Consider the following 20,779-nt stretch of genomic DNA (forward strand, 5'->3'; position numbering starts at 1 on the left):
TGTGCTCACAGCACCCACGACAGACCTCGAGCTGTCCCCACACCCCCGGCCCACCACAGGGCCCTGGGGATGGAACCCCAAGGACGGATCCGACCCTGGGCATCCCCTGGCCCCCAGTGCTGGAAGCAGCTCCCCCAGGGCGGCCGTGGCCCCGCTGCCCTCGCCCCCCGCCATGCGCCCACAGCTGCAGAGCTGGCCACGGGCCCAGCGCTCGGCTCCCCCCTCCTCGTCCCCCCGATAAGAAGCCGAGCCCGCCTCAGAGTCAAGGAGACGACCCCGCCGCCGCTATAAGGGCCCCCCGCGCGCCGCAGCCCCGCAGCCGGCCCCGCCATGGCGCTGCTGGGCGCCCTGCTGCTGGCCCTGGCCCTGCTCTGCACCTGGCGGCTGGCGCGACGGAGAGACACCCTACCGATGGCCACGGCCACGGGGCTTGGGCGCCCACGGAGCCTGCCGGCCCTGCCGCTGGTGGGGAGCCTGCTGCAGCTGGCCGGGCACCCCCAGCTCCACCTGCGGCTGTGGCGCCTGCAGGGCCAGTACGGCAGCCTGTACGCCCTCTGGATGGGCTCCCACTACGTGGTGGTGGTGAACAGCTATCGGCACGCCAGGGAGGTGCTGCTCAAGAAGGGCAAAGACTTCGCCGGACGGCCCCGCACCGTGAGTGGGCAGCAGCTCTTGGGGACCCCTTCCCACTGTGGCGTGGCGTGAGGAGGGGGACGCTCCCAAGGCACGCAGCAGGGTCCGTGTCCCCTCCCCATCCTGCCTGCAGCAAGCCGGGGCAGGGAGGCCCCTCCGCACCCTGCTCCCCAGGTATTCCCCAGGGTTCCAGCCCTGTCATCCTCCGTCCCAAGGGTGCCTGTTTTCTCTGCAGCTGGCTGCATCCCTGGGCACGGGGATATGGGTTCAGGTATTACCTGTACCCCATAAGTTCCCTGGGCATCCTAGAGCCCCTAGCCTTCACATCTGTCCCCAGATCTCTTTATCAGTCCTTGACAGGGAGAAAGCAAACCTCATGTCCTGTGCTGTGCCTGCCTGCATTAACCTCTAGCCCCCCGGACCATTTCTGGGATGGGGTGGGATGATCGTCCCTCCCCCATGGGGCCGCCCTGCAGCGGGATGACCCTGGGACTGCCTGTCCCTCAGGTGACCACGGACCTGCTGTCCCGGGGGGGCAAGGACATCGCCTTCGCCAGCTACGGGCCCCTGTGGAAGTTCCAGCGCAAGCTGGTGCACACTGCCCTCTCCATGTTCGGGGAGGGCTCGCTCGCCCTCGAGAGGATCAGTAAGTGCCTCCCCCTGCTCCAGGCTCCCTCCCAGCTCTGGCTCCCTCCCACGCTGTACTTTTTCTTCTTAAGTGCCCCGATTCCCTGGGAACGAAGGAAAGACAGTGGGTCAGCCTGTGTCCCCTGGTGTACCCTCAGCCTGCCAGGCCGGGGCTCTGTCCCTCTCCTTATATCCCTTGTACTTTACCAACACCTCTCCGTGTGTTTTCAACACTGAACTTTAGTTCCCCTCTCTCACAGATGGGGAGACTGAGGCATGGAGCCAGCTCCCCACTCTGCCCAGGAGGACATCCTTGCACATCTCCATTCTCTCTGCTCCCCGCAGCACCCAGCATTGTCCCTTCTGCCCATCCCGGCCCCTCAGGGCCCAGCCCTGCCTGGGGGTGCCCTCTGCAGGCTGCACACGCTGTAGGAGCAGGGGACCCCTCCTTCCAGCCGCCAGCTGCCCCTTTCCCCCCCTTGGCTTAATCACCACTCCCTCATCACCCCTGGCGTGGCTCTGCTCCCCCCCAGTCTGCCGGGAGGCCGCGTCCCTGTGCGAGACACTGAGCGCTGCGCAGGACACGGCCCTGGACATGGCCCCCGAGCTCACACGGGCCGTCACCAACGTGGTCTGCTCCCTCTGCTTCAACTCCTCGTACCGCCGGGGGGACCCCGAGTTCGAGGCTATGCTGGAGTACAGCCAGGGTATCGTGGACACCGTGGCCAAGGAGAGCTTGGTGGACATCTTCCCCTGGCTCCAGGTGAGCAGGAACATGGCCACCGCCCATTTCTCTCATCTCAGATGAGAGGAAGAAGCTGGGATGTGTCCTGTAGGAGCACCCCTGAGTTAGGAGCATCCCCGTCCCGGTGACCCACAAGAGCCAGTGGGCATAGGGTGACTGCCTGGGGGCTTGCAAGGGCTGGGCTGAGCTGCAGACTGTTGTAATGTGCTTTTCTCCCTCAGATATTTCCCAACAAGGACCTGACCCTGCTGAAGAAATGCCTCCAGGTCCGGGACCAGCTGCTCCAGCAGAAATTCACTGAACACAAGGTGCCAGCAGGGCCAGGATAGGGAGATGCTGGAGCTGGGGCGGTGGGCACTGTGCCCAGGACAGCCTGGCTCATGCATGTCCCTCGGCAGGAAGCTTTTTGTGGAGACACTGTGAAGGACCTCATGGATGCCCTCCTGCAAGTGAGGCTCAGTGCTGAGAACAGCAGCCCTCTGGAGCCAGGACTGGAGCTGACTGACGACCACCTCCTCATGACAGTGGGGGACATCTTTGGGGCCGGTGTGGAGACCACCACAACTGTGCTCAAATGGGCTGTGCTCTACCTGCTCCACTACCCTGAGGTAAGGTCTGCGCTCCACAGCGGGGCCTTGGGTTCCTTCCAGCACCAGGGACACCATGGGGAGTTTTGGGGAAGGCAGGTGCCAGAAGAGAAGTCAGGCTCTGCAGATAAGCACGATCAGGCTGTGGGCACTTCTGCCCCACACAAGCTGACAGGACATGCTCATGATGCTGGGTGCACAGGGCATCTTGCTCCCTGGGCTCCCACAATGGTCTTTGCTTTCCTCCCAGATCCAGAGGAAGATCCAGGAGGAAATGGACCACAAGATCGGCCTGGTGCGTCACCCCCACCTCAGCGACCGCCCGCTGCTGCCCTACCTGGAGGCCACCATCAGTGAGGTGCTGCGCATCCGGCCCGTGTCCCCCCTGCTCATCCCACACGTGTCCCTTGCTGACACCAGGTGAGACCGCCCTGGATGGGGCACATCCAGCTCATGGGCAGAGACTGGGCAGGAAGCCACTGCCTCACTCTGTGTTTGCTTTGCAGCATTGGGGAATACTCCATCCCCAAGGGTGCCAGGGTCATCATCAACCTCTGGTCTGTGCACCACGACGAGAAGGAGTGGGACAAGCCCGAGGAGTTCAATCCTGGTGGGTTGTGTGATCCTCATCCCCTCCTGGGCCAGGGGATGGCCGGGTGGGTGCAGCAGGAGAGGCGGAGCCCTGGGGGAGGCTTGGTGCTGAGAGGTTGGATCCTGATCCTGCTCCTGCCTGCCTGGGGCATTCACACCTCTTGCTCCTGCAGCTCCCAGGAGGGACACACATGGTGAACTCGGGCAGGTCTCAAGCAGAAGTGTCAGCCTGCTGATGCCAGTGGTGCCCCTTTCCCTTGCAGGCCGCTTCCTGGATGAGCAGGGCCAGCACATCCATTCACCCTCACCCAGCTACCTCCCCTTCGGAGCTGGGATCCGTGTCTGCCTGGGAAAAGTCCTGGCCAAGATGGAGCTCTTCCTCTTCCTGGCCTGGGTGCTGCAGAGGTTCACACTGGAGTGCCCTGAGGACCAGCCCCTGCCCTCGCTGGAGGGCAAGTTTGGTGTCGTGCTGCAGGTGCAGAAGTTTCAGGTGAAGGCCAGGCTGAGGGAGGCCTGGAGAGCGGCCTCGTGATGGGGAGGAGCCCTGGATCCCAGGCAGGGGGGGTGGGACCACAGAGGCTGCCCCATGGATGGGGGGTTATCCTGATAAAGCTGTTCCCAACACAGCATGGCTCCGGCTATTTTTTGGGCACGAGACGGAGGACAGGGTTAAATTTGAGATGTGTGGTGGCCCCACAACTTGCTGGGAGCACTGGGCTCAGCTGGGAGGCTGTGGCCTCTCTGCAGCAGCGTGGCAGCTCCTGCCTGCTCACTATCCTGGGCACTCACTGCCTGGCTGGATTTTGGCCATGGCTCCAGCAGCAGCAGCAGCAGCACAACCTTCCTGTAACGCAAGGGGCCGTGTTTGCTTTGCTTTTGCCAAAAACTACTGTGCCATGGAGGGCAGCGTGTAATTATGTTTCTGGTTCTCTATTACTTGACCTCTTAATATTTAACTAAATAGCTGCACAGCCATGGCTCAGGGCCCCTGGAGGAAAAGCAGTCAAGGCAGAGGGGAAAGCCCCACAGAGCCCCAGCACAATGTGACACCCCCTCATTTTCCCCCTGCCCTCTCTCTTGCTAGCAGGCAGGAAAACAGACATCCCCACCACTGAATCTCCTGCTTGGTGTGTGTGAATTCTTTCAAACCCTCAGCACTTGGCTTTCATGCAGCCCCTTCAACACCAGCATCAGATGCCAAATGGGTCCTGTCAGCCTGTGGCACGAGGGTGATGAGGAAGGCAATGCATTTGCAGCCTGGCATAGCACTGGGAGCATCCTCCCTCCTCCCAGTCCATTTTCCTGGGGGCTCAGGGTGGTAGGGAAGAGCTGGAGGAAGAACTGCCATGCACATACCTGTCCCAAGGGCAATCCTCAGGCTGATTTGAGCAGCTGACCCACCTAGAAGTCTCTGATGGCTTCTAAGGGCTGAGCCCCACATACCCTCCTGCCTTCCTGCCTGTTTCCATCACACCAGGGATGCCACTACTGGTGTGTAGTGGGGCTCAGAACGGGCTTTGGGAAAAAACTTGGCTAAACCTGATGCCCTAGGCTTCTCTGGGGATTGGCACCTCCATGCCAGCCTTGTCCTTCCCCTGACCCAAATCCTGTCACTGGCAGCACACACTGGCAGGGAAGCTCTACTCCAGTGTCTTGTGATGCCTCCAGGAGCATCAACAGGACCTCCAGTACATTTGTACCCTTTGCCAAGGCATTTGATTTTGCTCTTGGTAAGGGAAAGGATTTTCTCCTTGCCAGAATCAACAAAGAGCTGACATCTTGCTGTTTGCCAATGCACCCACATAAGTGCTAAATGCACCTTGGGGCAGAAATGGGGACCTCTGAACCAGGGATGTTTCTAACCTGGAGAATGCCTCCAGCCACAGCCTCTTGCAATCCACCTTTCCCATTTGCCAGGGCTGGCACGTGCTGTCCTAGGCTGGGAGACCAGCACATGCTGCAAATCCCAGCAGCCCAAGCTGGGCCTTGCTGCAGGGTGTCCTGCCCTCTTCCCAGTCCACCTCCTCCCCACCGGGAGAAGATGCTGCTGGGGAAATTCAGAGCCCAGAACCAGCTGCCTGGCACTTTGTGAGCTGGTAAACAGCCCCCGGCAGGCTGCTCCCTGCTCTGGGAGTGGGCAGAGGCACTGCTGAATCACCCGGCTGGTATTTCTATCCTGACAGCTGCTCCGGGGCTGTGCTGCTGCACCCAAACCCCTGCCTCCACCAGAAAGCTTCACCTGGGCCACTGGCTCCAGCTCCCTGAGGCAAAGGGGGTCTGCAAGGGAGGAACTGGTGACAATGGGAAGAATGAAGGTTTTTCATTTCCACGCTGTTTCTTGGGTACACCATGAAACAGATGCGCAGGTTGCTGAGGGCACTGGGCAGAGCAAGCCTGAGCCTTTCCATTGCACAAACTCATTTGGGGGGGCACAGCCACCCTCAAAGCACTTGGCTGACCCAGCTGTGTCACAGGGCTCAGCTCAGAAGCCCTCTAAGTTTGAGAGGCTTGTCTTTGCACCAGGCACCGGCTGGCCCTACACTGTGTCGAGACTGACGGCCAGCCCAGGAGGAGCAGCAGACGCTTGGAATACCTGCGGGCTCTGCACCGGGCGCGGGGCCAGGAGAGCTGAGTAAGCACAGACCTCAGGACACAGCTGTTTGCCGGTCGAAAACAAACGGAGAAAGGAGGCGGCAGCCTGTGACCCCCCCGGCACAGAGACTGCAGCGCTTGCACCACCGTCGCGACGGCCTCGCAGCGGGCACCCGTCCCATCTGATAAAAACAGATCTGTGCTGCAACGATGGGGGGAACCAGCTCTGACCAAGAGGCAACTCCTCCTGGCCTTCCCAGGCTGCCCACTGTGGGATGCTGTGGGGCTTGCCTGAGCCAGGGGCTCCCTGTCTGCCCCCTCCCGGCCTGGATTTTCCTATATAAAATAAAGAAAAAGAAAAAGAAAACAGCAGCAAAAGCCTCCCTGGGATGTGTTGCACAGGCGGTGATGGGGGGCACGAAGCAGCAGCCTTTGGGGAGAATCACTCACTCAGGACAGCAAAGGTGTTTATTCACTAGAGCTGTGCCCCAGCTCCCTGCCAAGCTCTGCCTGGAGCAGGTCAGGCTGGGATGAGCCCAGCCAGGGCATGCAGAGAACCAGAGGAGATACAGCTGGGGAGCCCTGGCTGTGCAGAGCAGAACTCAGAACCACTGACTCACATCCCTGAGCAGTGAGGGGTGCCCAGGGAGCCCCAATCTCCCATCACTCAGCAGAGCAGCCTCATGCTGGCAGTGGAGCTGCTCATTCTGCTTCTCTCCAGGCTTCCTGCCCCAGGAAGCTTTTGATGACTGTAACACAGAGGCTTAACTGCACCTCTGCTTTCCTTAGCCTCCAGTTAGGCAGGCAAAGCTCTGAGAGCAGGTTGCCAGCAAGCATCAAGACACAATTCCCTCCTCCTCCATCTTCAGCCAACACCCATCCACAGGGTTGTACAAGCATGCAATGATATGTGGCAGGAAGATCACACCAGTGTTCCCAGTTAATGAGTTTGCATCACTGCAGAGGTGAAAAGTCCCTTGGGAACACCAAGGAGATGCTGCAGTACCCACTGATCCCAGGAGCCCCCCTTTTGCCCAGGGGACACTCGCTGAGCCACCACACTGGGCTTTTCACCTGTCCCCAGGCAACACAACCCCAGCCCACCAGGACACCTGCTGGGTCCTTGCCCTCAGAGACAGCTTCAGTGGCCAAAAACATTCCATGTCAGCAGCTCCACATGGCCATGGACTCCAGCAAAAACCAACTTCAAGGAGCACTGGCAGCCACACCTAGAGCACATTGTAAGCAGAACACTGAACACTAGATTGACACTAATTTGCTGTAAAACCTGCTGCATTATTGCAACTCAGTTTGGAAAGATGCATTCATGACTCCCAATAAAACACCCCTTATAGCTGGGAATGGGTGGGGTTTGGTATTCCAGTGCTGGAGATGCACATCTGCCCATGCCCTCACACTTCCAGCATTTTACACAGTGTGCATTTGGAGAAGAGCTCTCTGGGCCACACTGGCCTCCTACACAAGGATATATGGGAGGGTAAGCACCTTCCTAAAGCTCCAAAGGTGGAGCTTTGGGAGTCCTCTGCCACCTGAAGAGGCAGCAGCCAGGGTGTATGCAAGGAGCTCACGTGCCCCATATCCTGCCCTGCACCACTCCTTCTCCCCTTACCAGCTGCCCCTTGGCTGCAGGTCTAAAATCCTAAAGCACTCAAAGCCATTAACAGTCCTGCTCCTCAGGCACCGGGGAGCTGAAGAGACATGGCTTGTGGCCCATTTATTTATTGTTTCTAAATGCCCAAAAAACCTCCAGGAGTCGTAAGAGGCACACCACTGCTTCTTCCAGACTTTTTAAAATTAGACACATCAGCTTGGCTTACTGGTACTTACCTCCATGTCCAGAGGATTCCCCTGCCATTAGTGGGATGGCAGGAAAGCAAATATGGAGATTCCTTATGCCACATAAATGCTGGCAAAGGGTCCCGCACTGGCACAGGACCATCCCCAGGACTTACAGCAGTAAACCCCATTCCTTACAGACTGATGTGATTTTTTTAGCTTCCTCTGTGGTGCGAGGAACAAAACCAGGTGCCAATATGTACAGAATTCCTGGGGCTGGCACTGGGGATCTTTGATTATCTTCTCAAAAGATACATGTGGTCAGTGAACACAACTGCAAGTGACCAGCCCCCACGCAGCCAGGCTCTGGGGCACGCGCAGCCTCTCTGTCACCACTCATCCAAGTCTCCAGGCTCCAGACATCCAGGAATGAGGTCTCTTGAATCCAAATCAAAGTCCTTCAGTTTTAAGAGCACCCTAAGAACCAAACAGAAGAGCTGTCCTTATCTGCTGTTCTGAGGAAAGAGAAAGGCTGTGATGGGCAAAGGAGTGAGATTCTTCCAAACCTTGTAAGGTAAGAGTGCTCTCCTCAAATGTGCAGGTAAAATGCTTGCATAAGCACCACTTCCCTTGCATTGCAGCCAGCCAGTGCCAACACACCTCCAGGTAAAATAACAAAACAAATCCACAAACTAAAGACAAGCTCGTGTTCTTAGCTCACAAAATGATACACATACACATGGACAAGTTATCAGAAAAGGCATTATATTTTGGTTTCCACCTTAGTTAAAACTGATTTTGGTTTTCAATCAATCAGATCTGAGTATGTCCAAGTTCAGGTTTCAATGTTTTTTTCCCCATAACAGTAATGATCTGGATGACCATAATTATAAAAGGGACGGGGAGAAATCCCAAGAACAAGTTACATAGTCTGAACTGTGCTCTCTTCCACATGAGCACTCTAGGGAATGTTAGTTTCAGTTCTTCCTTTTTTTTTCTTTTTTTTCTTCCTTCAGGTTGTTACTAACAAAAATCTCTACTGTTTATTAAAGCAAAGCTACAGTAAATTCTTGCAGTCTTACAGCAGGTTTTCATATTACCAGTAGGACTCGCATGCATGGATTGCAGTCACACACACACGCTCACAGACATTATACAGTAGCCAGTTGCCACCATAAAAAAAACCGAAAAGAAAGAAAACAGACATTCATTTCTTTAAGTGGTCATCATTAGAATCGCACCAAATTTTTGGATAAAAAAAAATACTGCACAGGTCTTCCACATCTACAAGGTAAATCATCCCTTTCACAATGGACGGAGCTCTCGTCTCCATTTGTTCAACATGCATCGCTAAAGCTTGAAGGCACGCTGGCCAAGGAGAGCCCTGTTCTTTTGTCATCTGAACTCCAGTGTGCTGCTAGCGGGGTGCAAAAAAAGGACAAAAATAAAGCCAAGCCCTTTTGCAGCACACCGGGAAAAGGTCATTCGGAGACCACAGTACTTGGAAGGCAGCCCAGCTGCCTGGATTCTACTGCTAACTGTGCTCTTGGAGGCATTGAAGGAACACACTTGTGTTTAAAAATGACACAGAAAGGCAAATTTCTGCAAACCCTTTCTTTTCAAACTGCCTAAGGTAGACTAACACTCCTTCTAGAAGAAACTGGTCCTTCAGTCACCAGCCTCAAGTGGGAAACTTCCTACCTGCTGTATTAAACACTGAAGCACCAGAGGTTATAGGGCTGATGTGTCTGGGCATTCACCAGCTTCAGGGAAACTTAACATTACGAAAGAAAAAAAAAAAAGAAGGAAAAAAGATTAAAAGAAATCCCCAATGCCTCAAGAGCACTATATCAAACCAGAACTCTTGGGCTACTGACTGCCGGCACTGTCAGAAGCTGCTTGCTTCTGGGAAGACACCTGGAGGTTGAAGCCTTATGGTGATCTGGTATCCTCCCAGGGTGAGATTTGCTGAGTTTTACTGATTGCAAGATAAAGCAGTGTTTCGGAAAACTAAAACCAACAAACTCATAATAACCATCACCAAAATCACCGTTGGAAAAATTCCATTCTTTAGAAGGTCTCATTGAGAAACATCAGTCCCTGCTCCACGAAGCAGGGCAGATACAATTAACAAAACCCAGAGTGACCCGTCCCCCACAAGTTGGGCCTTCAAGGTCTAGTCCCCATATTATATTGGAGGGGAGAAAGAAAAATAAACAAAAAAAAAGAAGGTTGTATCACCTTTTCCTCCTGTTAAAGTTTTAATCCTCTTATTCCATTTTTATTTGTTTTTTTCCCCCGATTCTCCCTTCCACTCTGCCACCTTAGCTGGGGGAGTTATTGGTACAAGAGTTTGGAGAGTCCTGCTCATTTATTGTGTTCAAGAGTACACACACCGGCTGCCGGGGCAGGTGGTGGTGGCTGTGCTCGCGGTGCTGCTCCTCCGTGGCACTGAAAAGCCCTTCCTCCTCGTCCCCGTGGGGACGGCTGCTGCAGCTGTCACAGAAGTCCAGGGGCCCGTCCAGAGCGTCATCGATGAGCCCGTCAAACTCTTTGAGGTCGTCGTCGTGGTGGCCCCGGTTGCATACACAGACTTCTATGCCCGAGTCGCCGGTGAAACGGCGCTGCCTGCCCGGGGTCTTGTCCTTGGCGTCGGGAATGGCGCTGCTCTGCTCTAAGCTCTCAGAGCTGTAACCTTTCAGCAGTTCCTCCTTGCACTCTGTATCCTTATCAGGAGCGGCCCTCTCCACGAGCTCGGCTCCCGTGCTGGTGCTGCCGGGCTCGACGCTTTGCATTTTGGCGACGGCTCTCTCGCCCAGCGCGGTGCTGGAGGGCTCGGGGTCCCCGCGGCCGGGCGCCCCGGTGCTGTCAGTACTGCTGATATTGCTGCTGGGTGCTGCAGAGCTGCTCTGTGCTGGCTGCAGGGCCCTGGGCGGGTCCGGGATTGTGCTACTGCTGCCTGCTGGGACACACTGCTGATGTAAGGCACTGTACGGGGGCGGGGGGGTCGGCGGTCGGTTCACCACTTCCTCATAGGGAGGTAGCAAATAGTTTGGCAAAAACCCTAGAAGTGGGAGGCAAGGAGGAGAAGTTATTTCAGGAGCAGTTTATCTCAGGAAACAAGTCACTAAGACAGGTCAGTATGGCATTTATCACCTACCAGCACCTTCCCATTGAACAGCACAACAGGCTCTGCAAAGGGGTGCCAGAACTTGTCTCAGGTGAGGTGTGTCATGTTTTAGAGAAGCAGCAAACACGGCAGAGGAGGGCACCATTACAGGAGGAGATGGACACAACTGGGAACAGCAGCCTGATCTCCTGGCTCTCTATATCTACCAGGCAAACCTCCCTGGACCGCGTACCTCAATACAGCCCCATAAACCACACTGGGGAATGGCCTGTGTTGGCTGGAGGGAACAACTGCCCAGCCCTCTCCAACACTGCCTTCTCAGCTGAATTTCCACTTTCAAGAGCAAAGATTTCATCTCACAAAGCATTATGCAAATATGAAGAGACATGGGCAGTTACAAGGAACTTGAAGATCCTGGCTTTTGGTTGCTGTTTTAATGCTGGATTCAATTCTTCTGGTGCAGTCAGAATATATTGGCAGTACTGGCAAAAGAGTTTGGCTTATTGTACTTACAGCCTTTCAAACCCATGAAAAATTTTGTTTATTTCTTAAGAGGCAACAAAATAGTCTATATAGACAGAATGTACTTAAACACTGGAAACATTTAAGGGTAGCACTGCAATTTTCCATGTGCAATTGCATATCCCTGGGGCTGGGGAGGGAAAGGCTGCTGGGGATGATTTCTGAGGTTACTGCCAGAGTTTAACAAGAAAAGCGAGTTCATACATTCAATTCAACAGTCTGTCAGAGGAAACTCAGCTGTGGTACCTCCAGTCAGAAGGAGACTTGCTGCTCTAGCACAGCACAGCAGAACACAAGGAGAGCACAAAGTGATTGTACTTTCCCTGAGTTGTGGGCAACAGCTCCTTCATGCAAAGTCCTAGGGCTGCTCACCAGCAGTGTGGCCTGGGAACCACAGCACAGGGTGGGAGCCAGCAGAGTCTCTGCAGAGACTCCCCTTTCTTCCAGCCTGTGTGACCAAATTTTGTGAAGCCGCTTCCCACACCTCACTCTCACCAGCATCAAGTCCAGGCTGGAAAGGAGGAGTCCCGAATGAGGTACGTAAAGAACCTTTGCAGAAAAACACCCAAGGAATCCCTACACTCTCAGGAGTGGGTGTGAAGGTGCTGTAGTTGGTGTGGTTCAACTCCAGACTCGAGGGCTTTCAAAGGCATCCAACACCACCTCCTCTCTGCACACCACGGTCAGGCAGCAAAGCCCCCACAGCCTCTTGCTGAGCCCCATTGCTGCTCCCTCCCTGCACCTAACACAGGCCCCTGGCTGCTGCGTGCTGCCCAGGCCGGCAGTGTGAGTACGTACGGAAATAGAAGGGCAGGGCTGAGTAGTTGTGCGCCTCCCGGTACGCGATCAGGTTGATCTCGTGCTGCCGCTGCTGCGCCTGCAGCCGGTGCTTGGTGCGGCGGTGATGGCAAACACAGCAGCAGCTCAGGATGATGATGATGGTCCACACCAGCCAAAACCCTGCAGCAGAGAGAGGACAGTGAGTGTTAGCCATTGTGTGAGAGCTGCATCCAAATGCAGGAGACCCCAAGAAGCCAATGGAGAAGATAATCTGAAAGTCTGGATCTGAACCTGCACTGCTCTAAAGGCAGAAATATGTGCAGGCCAGGAGGCTTCAACACTGCCTGTGTGGGATACTGCGACTCCAACAGCCTTGCCAGAAATGGATAACTCTCAACACACTTTGGTACAATGCATGTTCAAGAGGTACAAGCCTGGAGAAGAATCAAATATGGAGGGCTCCCCCCTCCATTGCTCCTACCCTTTGGTTACCATTTCTTCTAGCCAAAAATGAACAGAGCTGTGAATAGCATTGAGCTTGCCTCCCACAGTCACTTTGGTTTGAAAATAACAATCAAGACACAAAAGACACTCTGCAGATTGACCACAGAAGAAGAGAAAAACCCCAAGCACTATGTTTTGCTTTTGTTTGTACTGCTCTTTAATTTCCAGCCCAAATCTTTCATTGTTATGTTTAACAAAAACATGCTCTTTTTTCATAAATGTCTCAAAATATTTTTAAAACTTATTTTTGTATTCAATGTCTTAAATTATCCAAAATTAAATTAAGCTAGCCTCCCTCTCTGAATCCTCAAGAAACCTAACTTCTGCTCTGTTTGTGGTTATGGCTGGTTTCTGTGCACTGCTGTACCATATGTACACTGCTCCTTAAAAGGGAATTTTAAAACACCACTTCCTGAATTTTACCCACGCCCTCCAACATGTGGAATAACTCTCCCTTTCCACAAATTTCTCACTTGCATGCACTACAAAATGTTTCCGAGACACACTTCAAAAAAGTGGAACATTCACTCCAGATTAGGCTTTTGTTTCCTGCAACTGCAGCCTGCAGCTTGACCTACCCCCACTGTCTGTAAGTTCTTTTTTAAGCTCAGTTTTTGCATCCAAAGATACTGGAAGAGCTTTTCCTTTAGAAACACATAGGCTTGGCAGCCACTGCTCGCTAGAAATCACAACACTGTTTTCTTTCTGTAACACCTCTGCCACTCTTCACTATTCCCCAGCAGTAAAAATGGAGATTCCTAATGCCACAGCCCATTTTCAGGCTGGCCAGTCTATCCTGTGGTATCAAACTGCTCTTCTCTCTCCACTAAAAACCTCTAGTCATGCCTTTACAATATCTTGATGTTTTCAGCATCCCCTGCTGTGTTTGCTGTGTTTTCTCTGCTAAGAGCTAGGTGGGGAAAGGTGAACAGTTTAGGAATTTGAAGAATGAAAGGAGTATTGCTCTGGCTCAGGACAAAGACCAATTGTATCATCCATCTCAGAGACCTGCACTGGGCTGTTGCAGGGGAACTGGATGTGCCATATCGAGTCTCTGAGCATTCTGAGTGGGGACTTTCACCTCCCTGTGTTGTAACCCAAATTCCTCATGTATTTTGGCACAGCAAACTGAAATCTCTCTCCTGCCTTGTGCAATCTATTTCCCTAATCAACTGGAACCTGCCTTACCACCAAACTTATCAAAACCTTCCATCAAATGAAGGTGTTACATATTCTCCCACCCCCTTTTTTTTTTCTTGGCTGGAAATGAAGGTTCCTGGGTAGTTTCTCTGGCCAGCCTGCTCAGCTGTACCATGCTGATCAGAGAAGAGAGTGCGATCTTCACTCCAGAGAAGCAAAGGACAAAGTACTCAAGATGCTCTCTACACTTTCCAAACCAAAATGAGAATGTGGCCACTGACCTCTGAATACCCTCCTGTTTCTAAAAAAAGCCTTTTTATATAAACTAAGAGGAGTGATCCAGTCCACCCTTCACTCCAAAGCCAAACATTTGCAACAATTTCTGTAGCCTCTATCACTACCAAAATCTTGGTACACAAATGCAATACTTTAACTGTCACAGTTTGAAGACTCTCTCCAATAAAATACACTTTATTTCTTGTTAAGAGACTGTCCCTTGGCTCTTGCTTGCTGAGGAAGCAAGAATACAGTCATCAAAACCAGGTCATTGGCACAGCATGCCACCATGCACTGAGGCAGGCCTGCAGTTCATCTTCTAAGTACTCCTTATTTTCAAAGAGCAGTCCATGATCATGAGTTCAATAACAATGGAAAATTACACCCAGCTATCCAGGGATTTTAGCTACAGTTATGAAAACAGATGCTTTTTAACACATTTGATCAAGTCCTTTCCCAAGGAGTCTAAATACAATGGTAGCAAGCAGCACTTAATTAGTTAAGATGTCCTGGAGAACTGCCACTGTTAAGCAATCTCAGCTGCAGCAGCCAAATATTTCTGCAGGGAATAACTGCTCCCACCCAAGCCTGCATCCAGAAGATTAAAAAAGTATTTCTTTAGAAAACTTCTCTACCCATTCCAAAAAAAAGTCCCAAAGTGCTTTGCACACAAACTGATGCACAAGCTCGGAGTAGGGGTCAGAGTAAGCTCAGCCATTCCTGCAAAGAGGTGTGGCAATTCTGTTAACACGCAGCAACAACACACAACAGCTTAAGATAATAAATTAATGTTGGAGCCTACTGAAACCGCAGGTGGCACTGAAGTAAACACACCATAATTTAGTGCATTGCAATTTGGCCTCGGTGCCAGGAACAACACCTTCATTCTCCTGCAAAGGGTCTGTGCACGCTCGCAATTGCGAGCAGATGAGATCTGTTGTTTTTCATGAGAACTTCCAGAAAAAGAACCCACTAATACCACATTATTGCCTGGTTTCATTAACCACTGACACTTCCTAGAGCTTCTAGGAATTACTCAACCCCTGACTCAGCATGAGCCTGGATGGAGGACTCAGCACGAGCCTGGAGGACTTGCCTGGATGATCACAGCGTGTGCCCACCAGAGTCATCTGCTGGCCTGGCTTCTGGCATCCTCTCTAATGGCTGTGTCCCCACCCTGGCACCCAAGAGCACGTCTGCCCTGCAGGGCTGGAAAGCCCCCAGTGCATCGGAAGCAATAGCATGGGACACCTGTGGGAGCTGAGGCACATGAGGGGCTCCCTGGCTGCCACTTGGGCAGAGGTGCCAGTGCTGGGAGAAGGACTGGGTGCAACTCTGGTTGCAAGCCCAGTACCAGTGCAAGTGCTGGGAGTTCAGGGCCCCCATAAAAAGCTCTACAACACTCCCTTGCCAGGAGTTTGGGCACAGCTGCAGTTTTGGCTGCAGAACAGAAAACTGCAAAAGCCTAGAAAATATATAGTATGGTCGTTTATTTGGAATAAAGCTATGCTCCAAGGCCAAGTGCAATTGTAAATATTATGTCTAAAAGTATGGAGTGAACAGTGAAGATGTTCATGACTGAGCTGTGCATTTGTACACCTGGTGAGGCTTGGCTTCAAACCAGCAGCAGGGAGGTAAGCTGAGCAGACCACTGGCGCGTGCAGCCAGCAGCTCATTTGGCAGGAGGGGAATTGCAAATTCACCCAAAGACAACACAACATGAGCAGGAAACGCAGGGGCCAAGCACAGCAGCAGCACACACTAACACCTCCTTCAGGGTAAAAACAGGTACCAATTCTGCCTTGTGATGAAAATGGGTAAGATCTATGGAGGCAACTAAAGTTTGGCATTAAAAAGCCTCTAAAAGCCAAGTAACACTGAGCTTCTGGTTGTGTTCAATGTTCCCAAAAGCCTTCACTGTTGCCAAATGCCTTCCTCTTGCTCTTCAAGATTTTTTTCTTCCCAAATGGATATGAGTTGTTTCTCACCAGCATTGTGTTGAGTTACTACTGCACTCACTGGAAAAGGAAAAATGATTGGGAGACACATTCTGAGCCAAATTCACCATTAAATGTCTGATTTGAGAGTATTTTCCACAGCCACCTGGCAGTGACCACTGGGAACAAAAGCTCATGGCAATCTCAGCACAACATGACAGGTAAAAAACAAACAGTGACTTTGGAAATACAACTTCTGATAGATAGCCAGAGCAGAAGTAAAGTACCAGTCTGGAGAGAAACAGGCACCAGGAGACTGCTAGACTTGAAGGCAATTTCAGTCTTGCTCTTGGTTCATGAAGAGTCAGAAGTTGCAACACTCTCCAGCCCAAAAACAACTGAGTCTTGAGAATCACTGCTATCAATATTTTTTTGTCAATGGCGATGCCTACAAATGGACAGTGATGGAAGCAAAGGTGAAACAGACACAGCCAAGGAGTTGATTACTGCCAAAAGATTTCACTGCCAGAGCACCAAAACCTTTATGAAAGTAAAAGAATCAGCACCAATCTGTAAGCTCAGAGCTGTAAGCCTGACATGAGCAAGAAGCTCAGGAAGTCAGAATGGAAGCTGCAAAAACACCTGGGAATGGAATTAGGTCCCATGGAAGCCATCTCTCAGAACCAGAGGAAGTACTGAAGAAAGAGAAGGCTGCTGCTACATTTACAGAATTATTGGGAAAGGGAGGCCTATCACATGGTCATACACCAGAGATGCTTCCTACCAGCTGTGAAAGAACATGCTTAATGCTTCAAGAAAACCCCTTCTAGGACACTAACCATAGTTTTGATCAGACTTTACAATAAATAAGAATAAAACAGTTTAATAATTAAAAAAACAGAGCTGTCCTTCCTCATGAAAAAGGAGGGAGCAATGTTTGCTTTGATGCTGTACTGTATTTTCTGTCTGGGATGTTGCCATCAGCAATGCCGTTGAGGGAAGCTCCTTTTATCCTGTGCAAAATGGAAAATGTTTTCTGGAGCGTTCCAAGGGTATGAACAGAGAAATTTGCCCTCAAGTTCATGGTAAACTTGGGCAAATGCCATGGCTCTGTTGGCAGGAAATCCCCTAAAAGCAAGCCAAAACATACTGCAAAGTGCCTTTGTGTCTGCCCGACAAGCATCTGGGTAATAGCTTTGGCTCCATGAGAGCTGGTTCTGAACAGAAGGAGAAGTGGGACAATCTCATTGACTAAGAAATGTCCCAAATGGTGGCCTCACAGTCAGTCATGGGTGGAAAAAAAATGTCTTCACAGGGCCAACACTATAATCAAAAAAGGGAAGAGAAATTTACTTGGTACCACAACCTGGATGCGCTGGGGCCTAATCGTGTCCTTTGGCAGAGGGGTCACATCATTTCCTGCCACTGCAGGCACGAGCCTGTACGAGCCAGCCCTGCTCAAGAATGCCAGATGAAGGATCCAGGCCATAGGCCCATGAACATTTTAAGAAGGAATAAAAGACGCTGCTGAATGACGTGATCCTCTCCCGCCTGTCCCAACCATACCTCCTGCTGCTTCCTCCACCTCTTCTTGTGCCGGCACAAAGTCGTGCGCAACCGTGGTTTGAACTGGTTTGAGGGAACCAGAGCAGGTTGAAACTCGTTTGGCAAACACAGCAGCAGCAGCAAGAGAAAGACTGTGACTTTCAGTGACAGTTTTATGTTAGTTTAAGTCATTGGAACTGCAGTCCCAGCCTGACCTCACTGCAGGAAAAAGTTACTGAATATTTGTAGAGTACAATGGCAAAAGAAAAAAGCTGAAGACATCTCCAACTCCTGCTCGCTTGCTCCCAAACTGGTAACAAAAGGAGACACGTTAACTGCAGCTGGTTTCTACTTTTCAGAATAGTGCCCACTGTACACCCACTGCAACGAGATAAGATGAAAAAACAAAAGTTTCAGAAAAATCCTTAGCCCATTGTGCAATGAGAGTCAACGTGAGGCAGTAAATCTGCAGACACTGCTTTTATGCCTCTCTCTCAGGGAGGGAGCCTTCCAAGGGCAATTGCTCCCATGTTCCAGATGACACATTTTTAAGTCCAGTCCCCCCCAAGACATCAACGTTGGTAAAATGAATGTTGAACAATAGTCTAACCAAGACCAGAGTGGAACATCCAGCTGAGACCATCTCCTGAACATCTGGGAACAACAGACCTAGGTACTGGTGACAAACTGGGTTGGAGGTATGTAGGGCAGGGGGTGAAACAACACTAGGAGTCCTCTTGTCTTTTTTCCTGTTTAGCACAGCACAGGTGGAAGCAGCCACATAGGGCAAAAGTCAGTATCTGCATAGCCAGGCTATGCCAGACAGCTTGCCTTCTGCTTTGGATCAGAGAATTTTACTGAGCCAGACCAAAACAAACTTAAGGTGATTTGGCTGTCTGGATTAGGCTACAAGAAGTCCAAGTAAATCAGGAAATAACTCCCTCAGTGACCCTATTTATTATAAAGAGTTTCTGCATGGTTGTGACATCTGTTGTTTGCCCTATACTGTTGGTGAGGCTTTCTCATGGCAGGGTTATTGCTGCAGCACAGCTGAGGAAGAACAACCCAAGGGGAAGTTTGAGACACCTAGGAAAGAGAAGCAAGTAGAAGCCTGGGTGAAAGGCAAGGAGCAGCAAAAATCTTTCTTTGAAAAAGGATGTGGGATAAGACAGCATGGGGTAAGGATGAAAACATGGGACTGGTGCATTGTTTGACAGAGTGTTTTGGAGACTGCAACAAACTCTTGGACATGATTTCCTATTATAAAGCTGACCTCCTGGAATATGTACGTGGTACAGCAGTTGCTTTAGTTTCAGCAACTAAGCAGATCCTTGCCAGAATTTCCTGGCAGCATGCTTTTTGGGAAAAGAGCTGTCTAGTGATTCCAAGGGGAAGCGTGCAGAGATGAGCAGAATGTTCAAAATCAGCAAAAACATTGACTGTGCTGCTTGCAAACAGAACATTTTTTCCCGTACAACTCTTCCACTAGGACCTAAACAGTCAAGATATTTTTTCTTTTCTTTCTTTCAGAAACAGAGGGGCTCAGTATCACTGCTAAAAAAGACAAAGAAACAAAACAGGCACAAACAATATATGAATGCTCACTCATTACCAGTGCTGGGCTGCTGTACAGTACCTACATCACCCAAGACCAGCTAAGTCCTCCACCTTCTAAATCCTCCAACTTTTTGCAAGCAGTGAGCAGCTGCCTGTTTCCATGCTCCATGATTCCTAAAGCATAGTGTACTGTTTTTCCAACCACACAATGAAATATACTTTCTACAGCTGTGCTTGCTGTGTTTAGAGCCTTTGGAATCATTTAATGATTCCAAAGGCCAGGAGAGGCACAAGGATGGATGTCAGCAGACCTGAACTTAGTGTTCAGTCCACTTTATACTCTCAAACCTGGCAAAATCCAGACCCTCTGAGCCTAACTTCTTAGCCTGCAAAACACAGGAACTGCATTCCTTGATCACCTTCTCTCCTGTATTTTGAAAAGTGGTATTTTGGAATGTCTAAGCAGTAAGACACCTGTCAGGCCTGGAAAAAGGCCAAAATTGGAAAACTCCAGCAAATCACAATCACATCATAGAGACTTCAATAAAAACTGCTAGGAAGCAAAACCCAGTGGCTGCTGCCATTCTTCCCCTTGGGGACCATGAGTTCTCTGGGGAGTCCAGCTAAATTGTTCAATGAAAATGCTGACCCAGCTCATCCACCACTCAAACATCTTTTCCTATGTGAGGAAATGCAACAGAAAAGTACATTTTTCCATTTTATTTTTTATTATTATGTTTGAAGAAAATCAAAAGACATAAAGCAGCTTTTGCCTCACCAGGCTACCAGCTACCACTGTTTTTACTTTTTTTTTTAAAGAGGTGGGTGGGGAATCTGAACTGGGCTGTTATCTAATTTTAAACATAGGCTGTCCACCTGCTTGGCATATCATATTCTCCATTCCTCCACTCCACCCCATAACAAAATAATACCTTGATTTTACATCCTATTCCACTACCCTCAACGACTGGTTTAAAATTACCACAATCTTACTTGCTGCCTAGAATTGCTGAGATCAGCCATTTTCAAAGACAAACTTCCCTCAAATTCTGTAACAGGGAAAAAGGTCCTTTTTACAGGAAAAATTCCAAGTGGCCACAAAACAGGATCATGTTTCAGAACACATGTCCACCAAAGACCAACTAGTTTTCCTTTCCATTTCAAATGCCACCCTCCTCTGCTTCTTCTTCCCACAAAGCTGTGGTGGTAGATAAATCCAGGATTTAATTCAAAAGGACTAGCAAGAAGGTCTATTTTCAGGCACACAAAAGTCTGAAACACACACTGGTGGTCTGAGAAGGTCAAGAGAAGCAAAAGCTTCTCAAAAACTACTTCAGTACATGCATATGCTGGTTAAAATCAAAACAGAACAACCATGAAGCCATACTTAAAAGGTGCTGCTATGTTAACTGCTCATTAACCAGAAGTTATTATTAACTTTTACAAAGCTGATCTATTCCCAAGCATGTAAAGCAGTTGCTCTCAACTGCTCATATTAAGACTACTTACATTTACTATCACCACTTTTCACCTTGAAGGCCTTCAGAGTGCCTCAGCATATCTACCTATCAAAGATGCTCCACAACTGCTGAGCAGCAGCTAAGCTCTCAAGCCCTAGAATATGGGTTTAAAGGACATGCTCCCTCTATGACTCCTTCCCATCCAAAGGAAACTTTTTTCCTACAATTTGGCAAAACAAGCTTTGAAAACATTAACTGATTTTATATCAGAGTTGGATGTTTGCCTGAATTTGCAAGAAGCCTAGAAAACAGGTCTCAGGTTTTAATTACTCCCCTCATTTTGGTGTGGTACACAA

General features: G+C 50.7%; 2 protein-coding genes across 2 annotated transcripts in view; one reads left to right on the forward strand and one right to left on the reverse strand.

Annotated features, from left to right (window-relative positions):
* The first annotated feature begins 330 nt into the window (after positions 1-330).
* On the forward strand, positions 331-3,715 carry LOC128937187 (steroid 17-alpha-hydroxylase/17,20 lyase). Its single transcript, XM_054276583.1, has 8 exons — positions 331-654; positions 1,141-1,279; positions 1,794-2,023; positions 2,227-2,313; positions 2,404-2,613; positions 2,843-3,012; positions 3,099-3,202; positions 3,447-3,715. Exons 1-8 carry the CDS (start codon positions 331-333, stop codon positions 3,713-3,715), a joined length of 1,533 nt encoding a protein of 510 aa, XP_054132558.1.
* A 4,605-nt stretch (positions 3,716-8,320) lies between these two features.
* WBP1L (WW domain binding protein 1 like) overlaps positions 8,321-20,779 on the reverse strand; it is a 58,945-nt gene continuing 46,486 nt past the window's right edge. Inside the window, exons 3-4 of the mRNA XM_054276586.1 lie at positions 12,023-12,184; positions 8,321-10,636 (exon numbers count right to left, since the gene is read on the reverse strand). Of these exons, the coding sequence (XP_054132561.1) occupies positions 9,897-10,636; positions 12,023-12,184 (902 nt within the window). The 3' untranslated portion in view covers positions 8,321-9,896. The remainder of the gene's footprint in view (positions 10,637-12,022; positions 12,185-20,779) is intronic.

Source organism: Melozone crissalis, unplaced genomic scaffold, assembly GCF_028551555.1.
Source record: "Melozone crissalis strain CALT ecotype California unplaced genomic scaffold, PUWL_Pcris_2 ptg000019l_1, whole genome shotgun sequence".
NCBI lineage: Eukaryota > Metazoa > Chordata > Aves > Passeriformes > Passerellidae > Melozone > Melozone crissalis.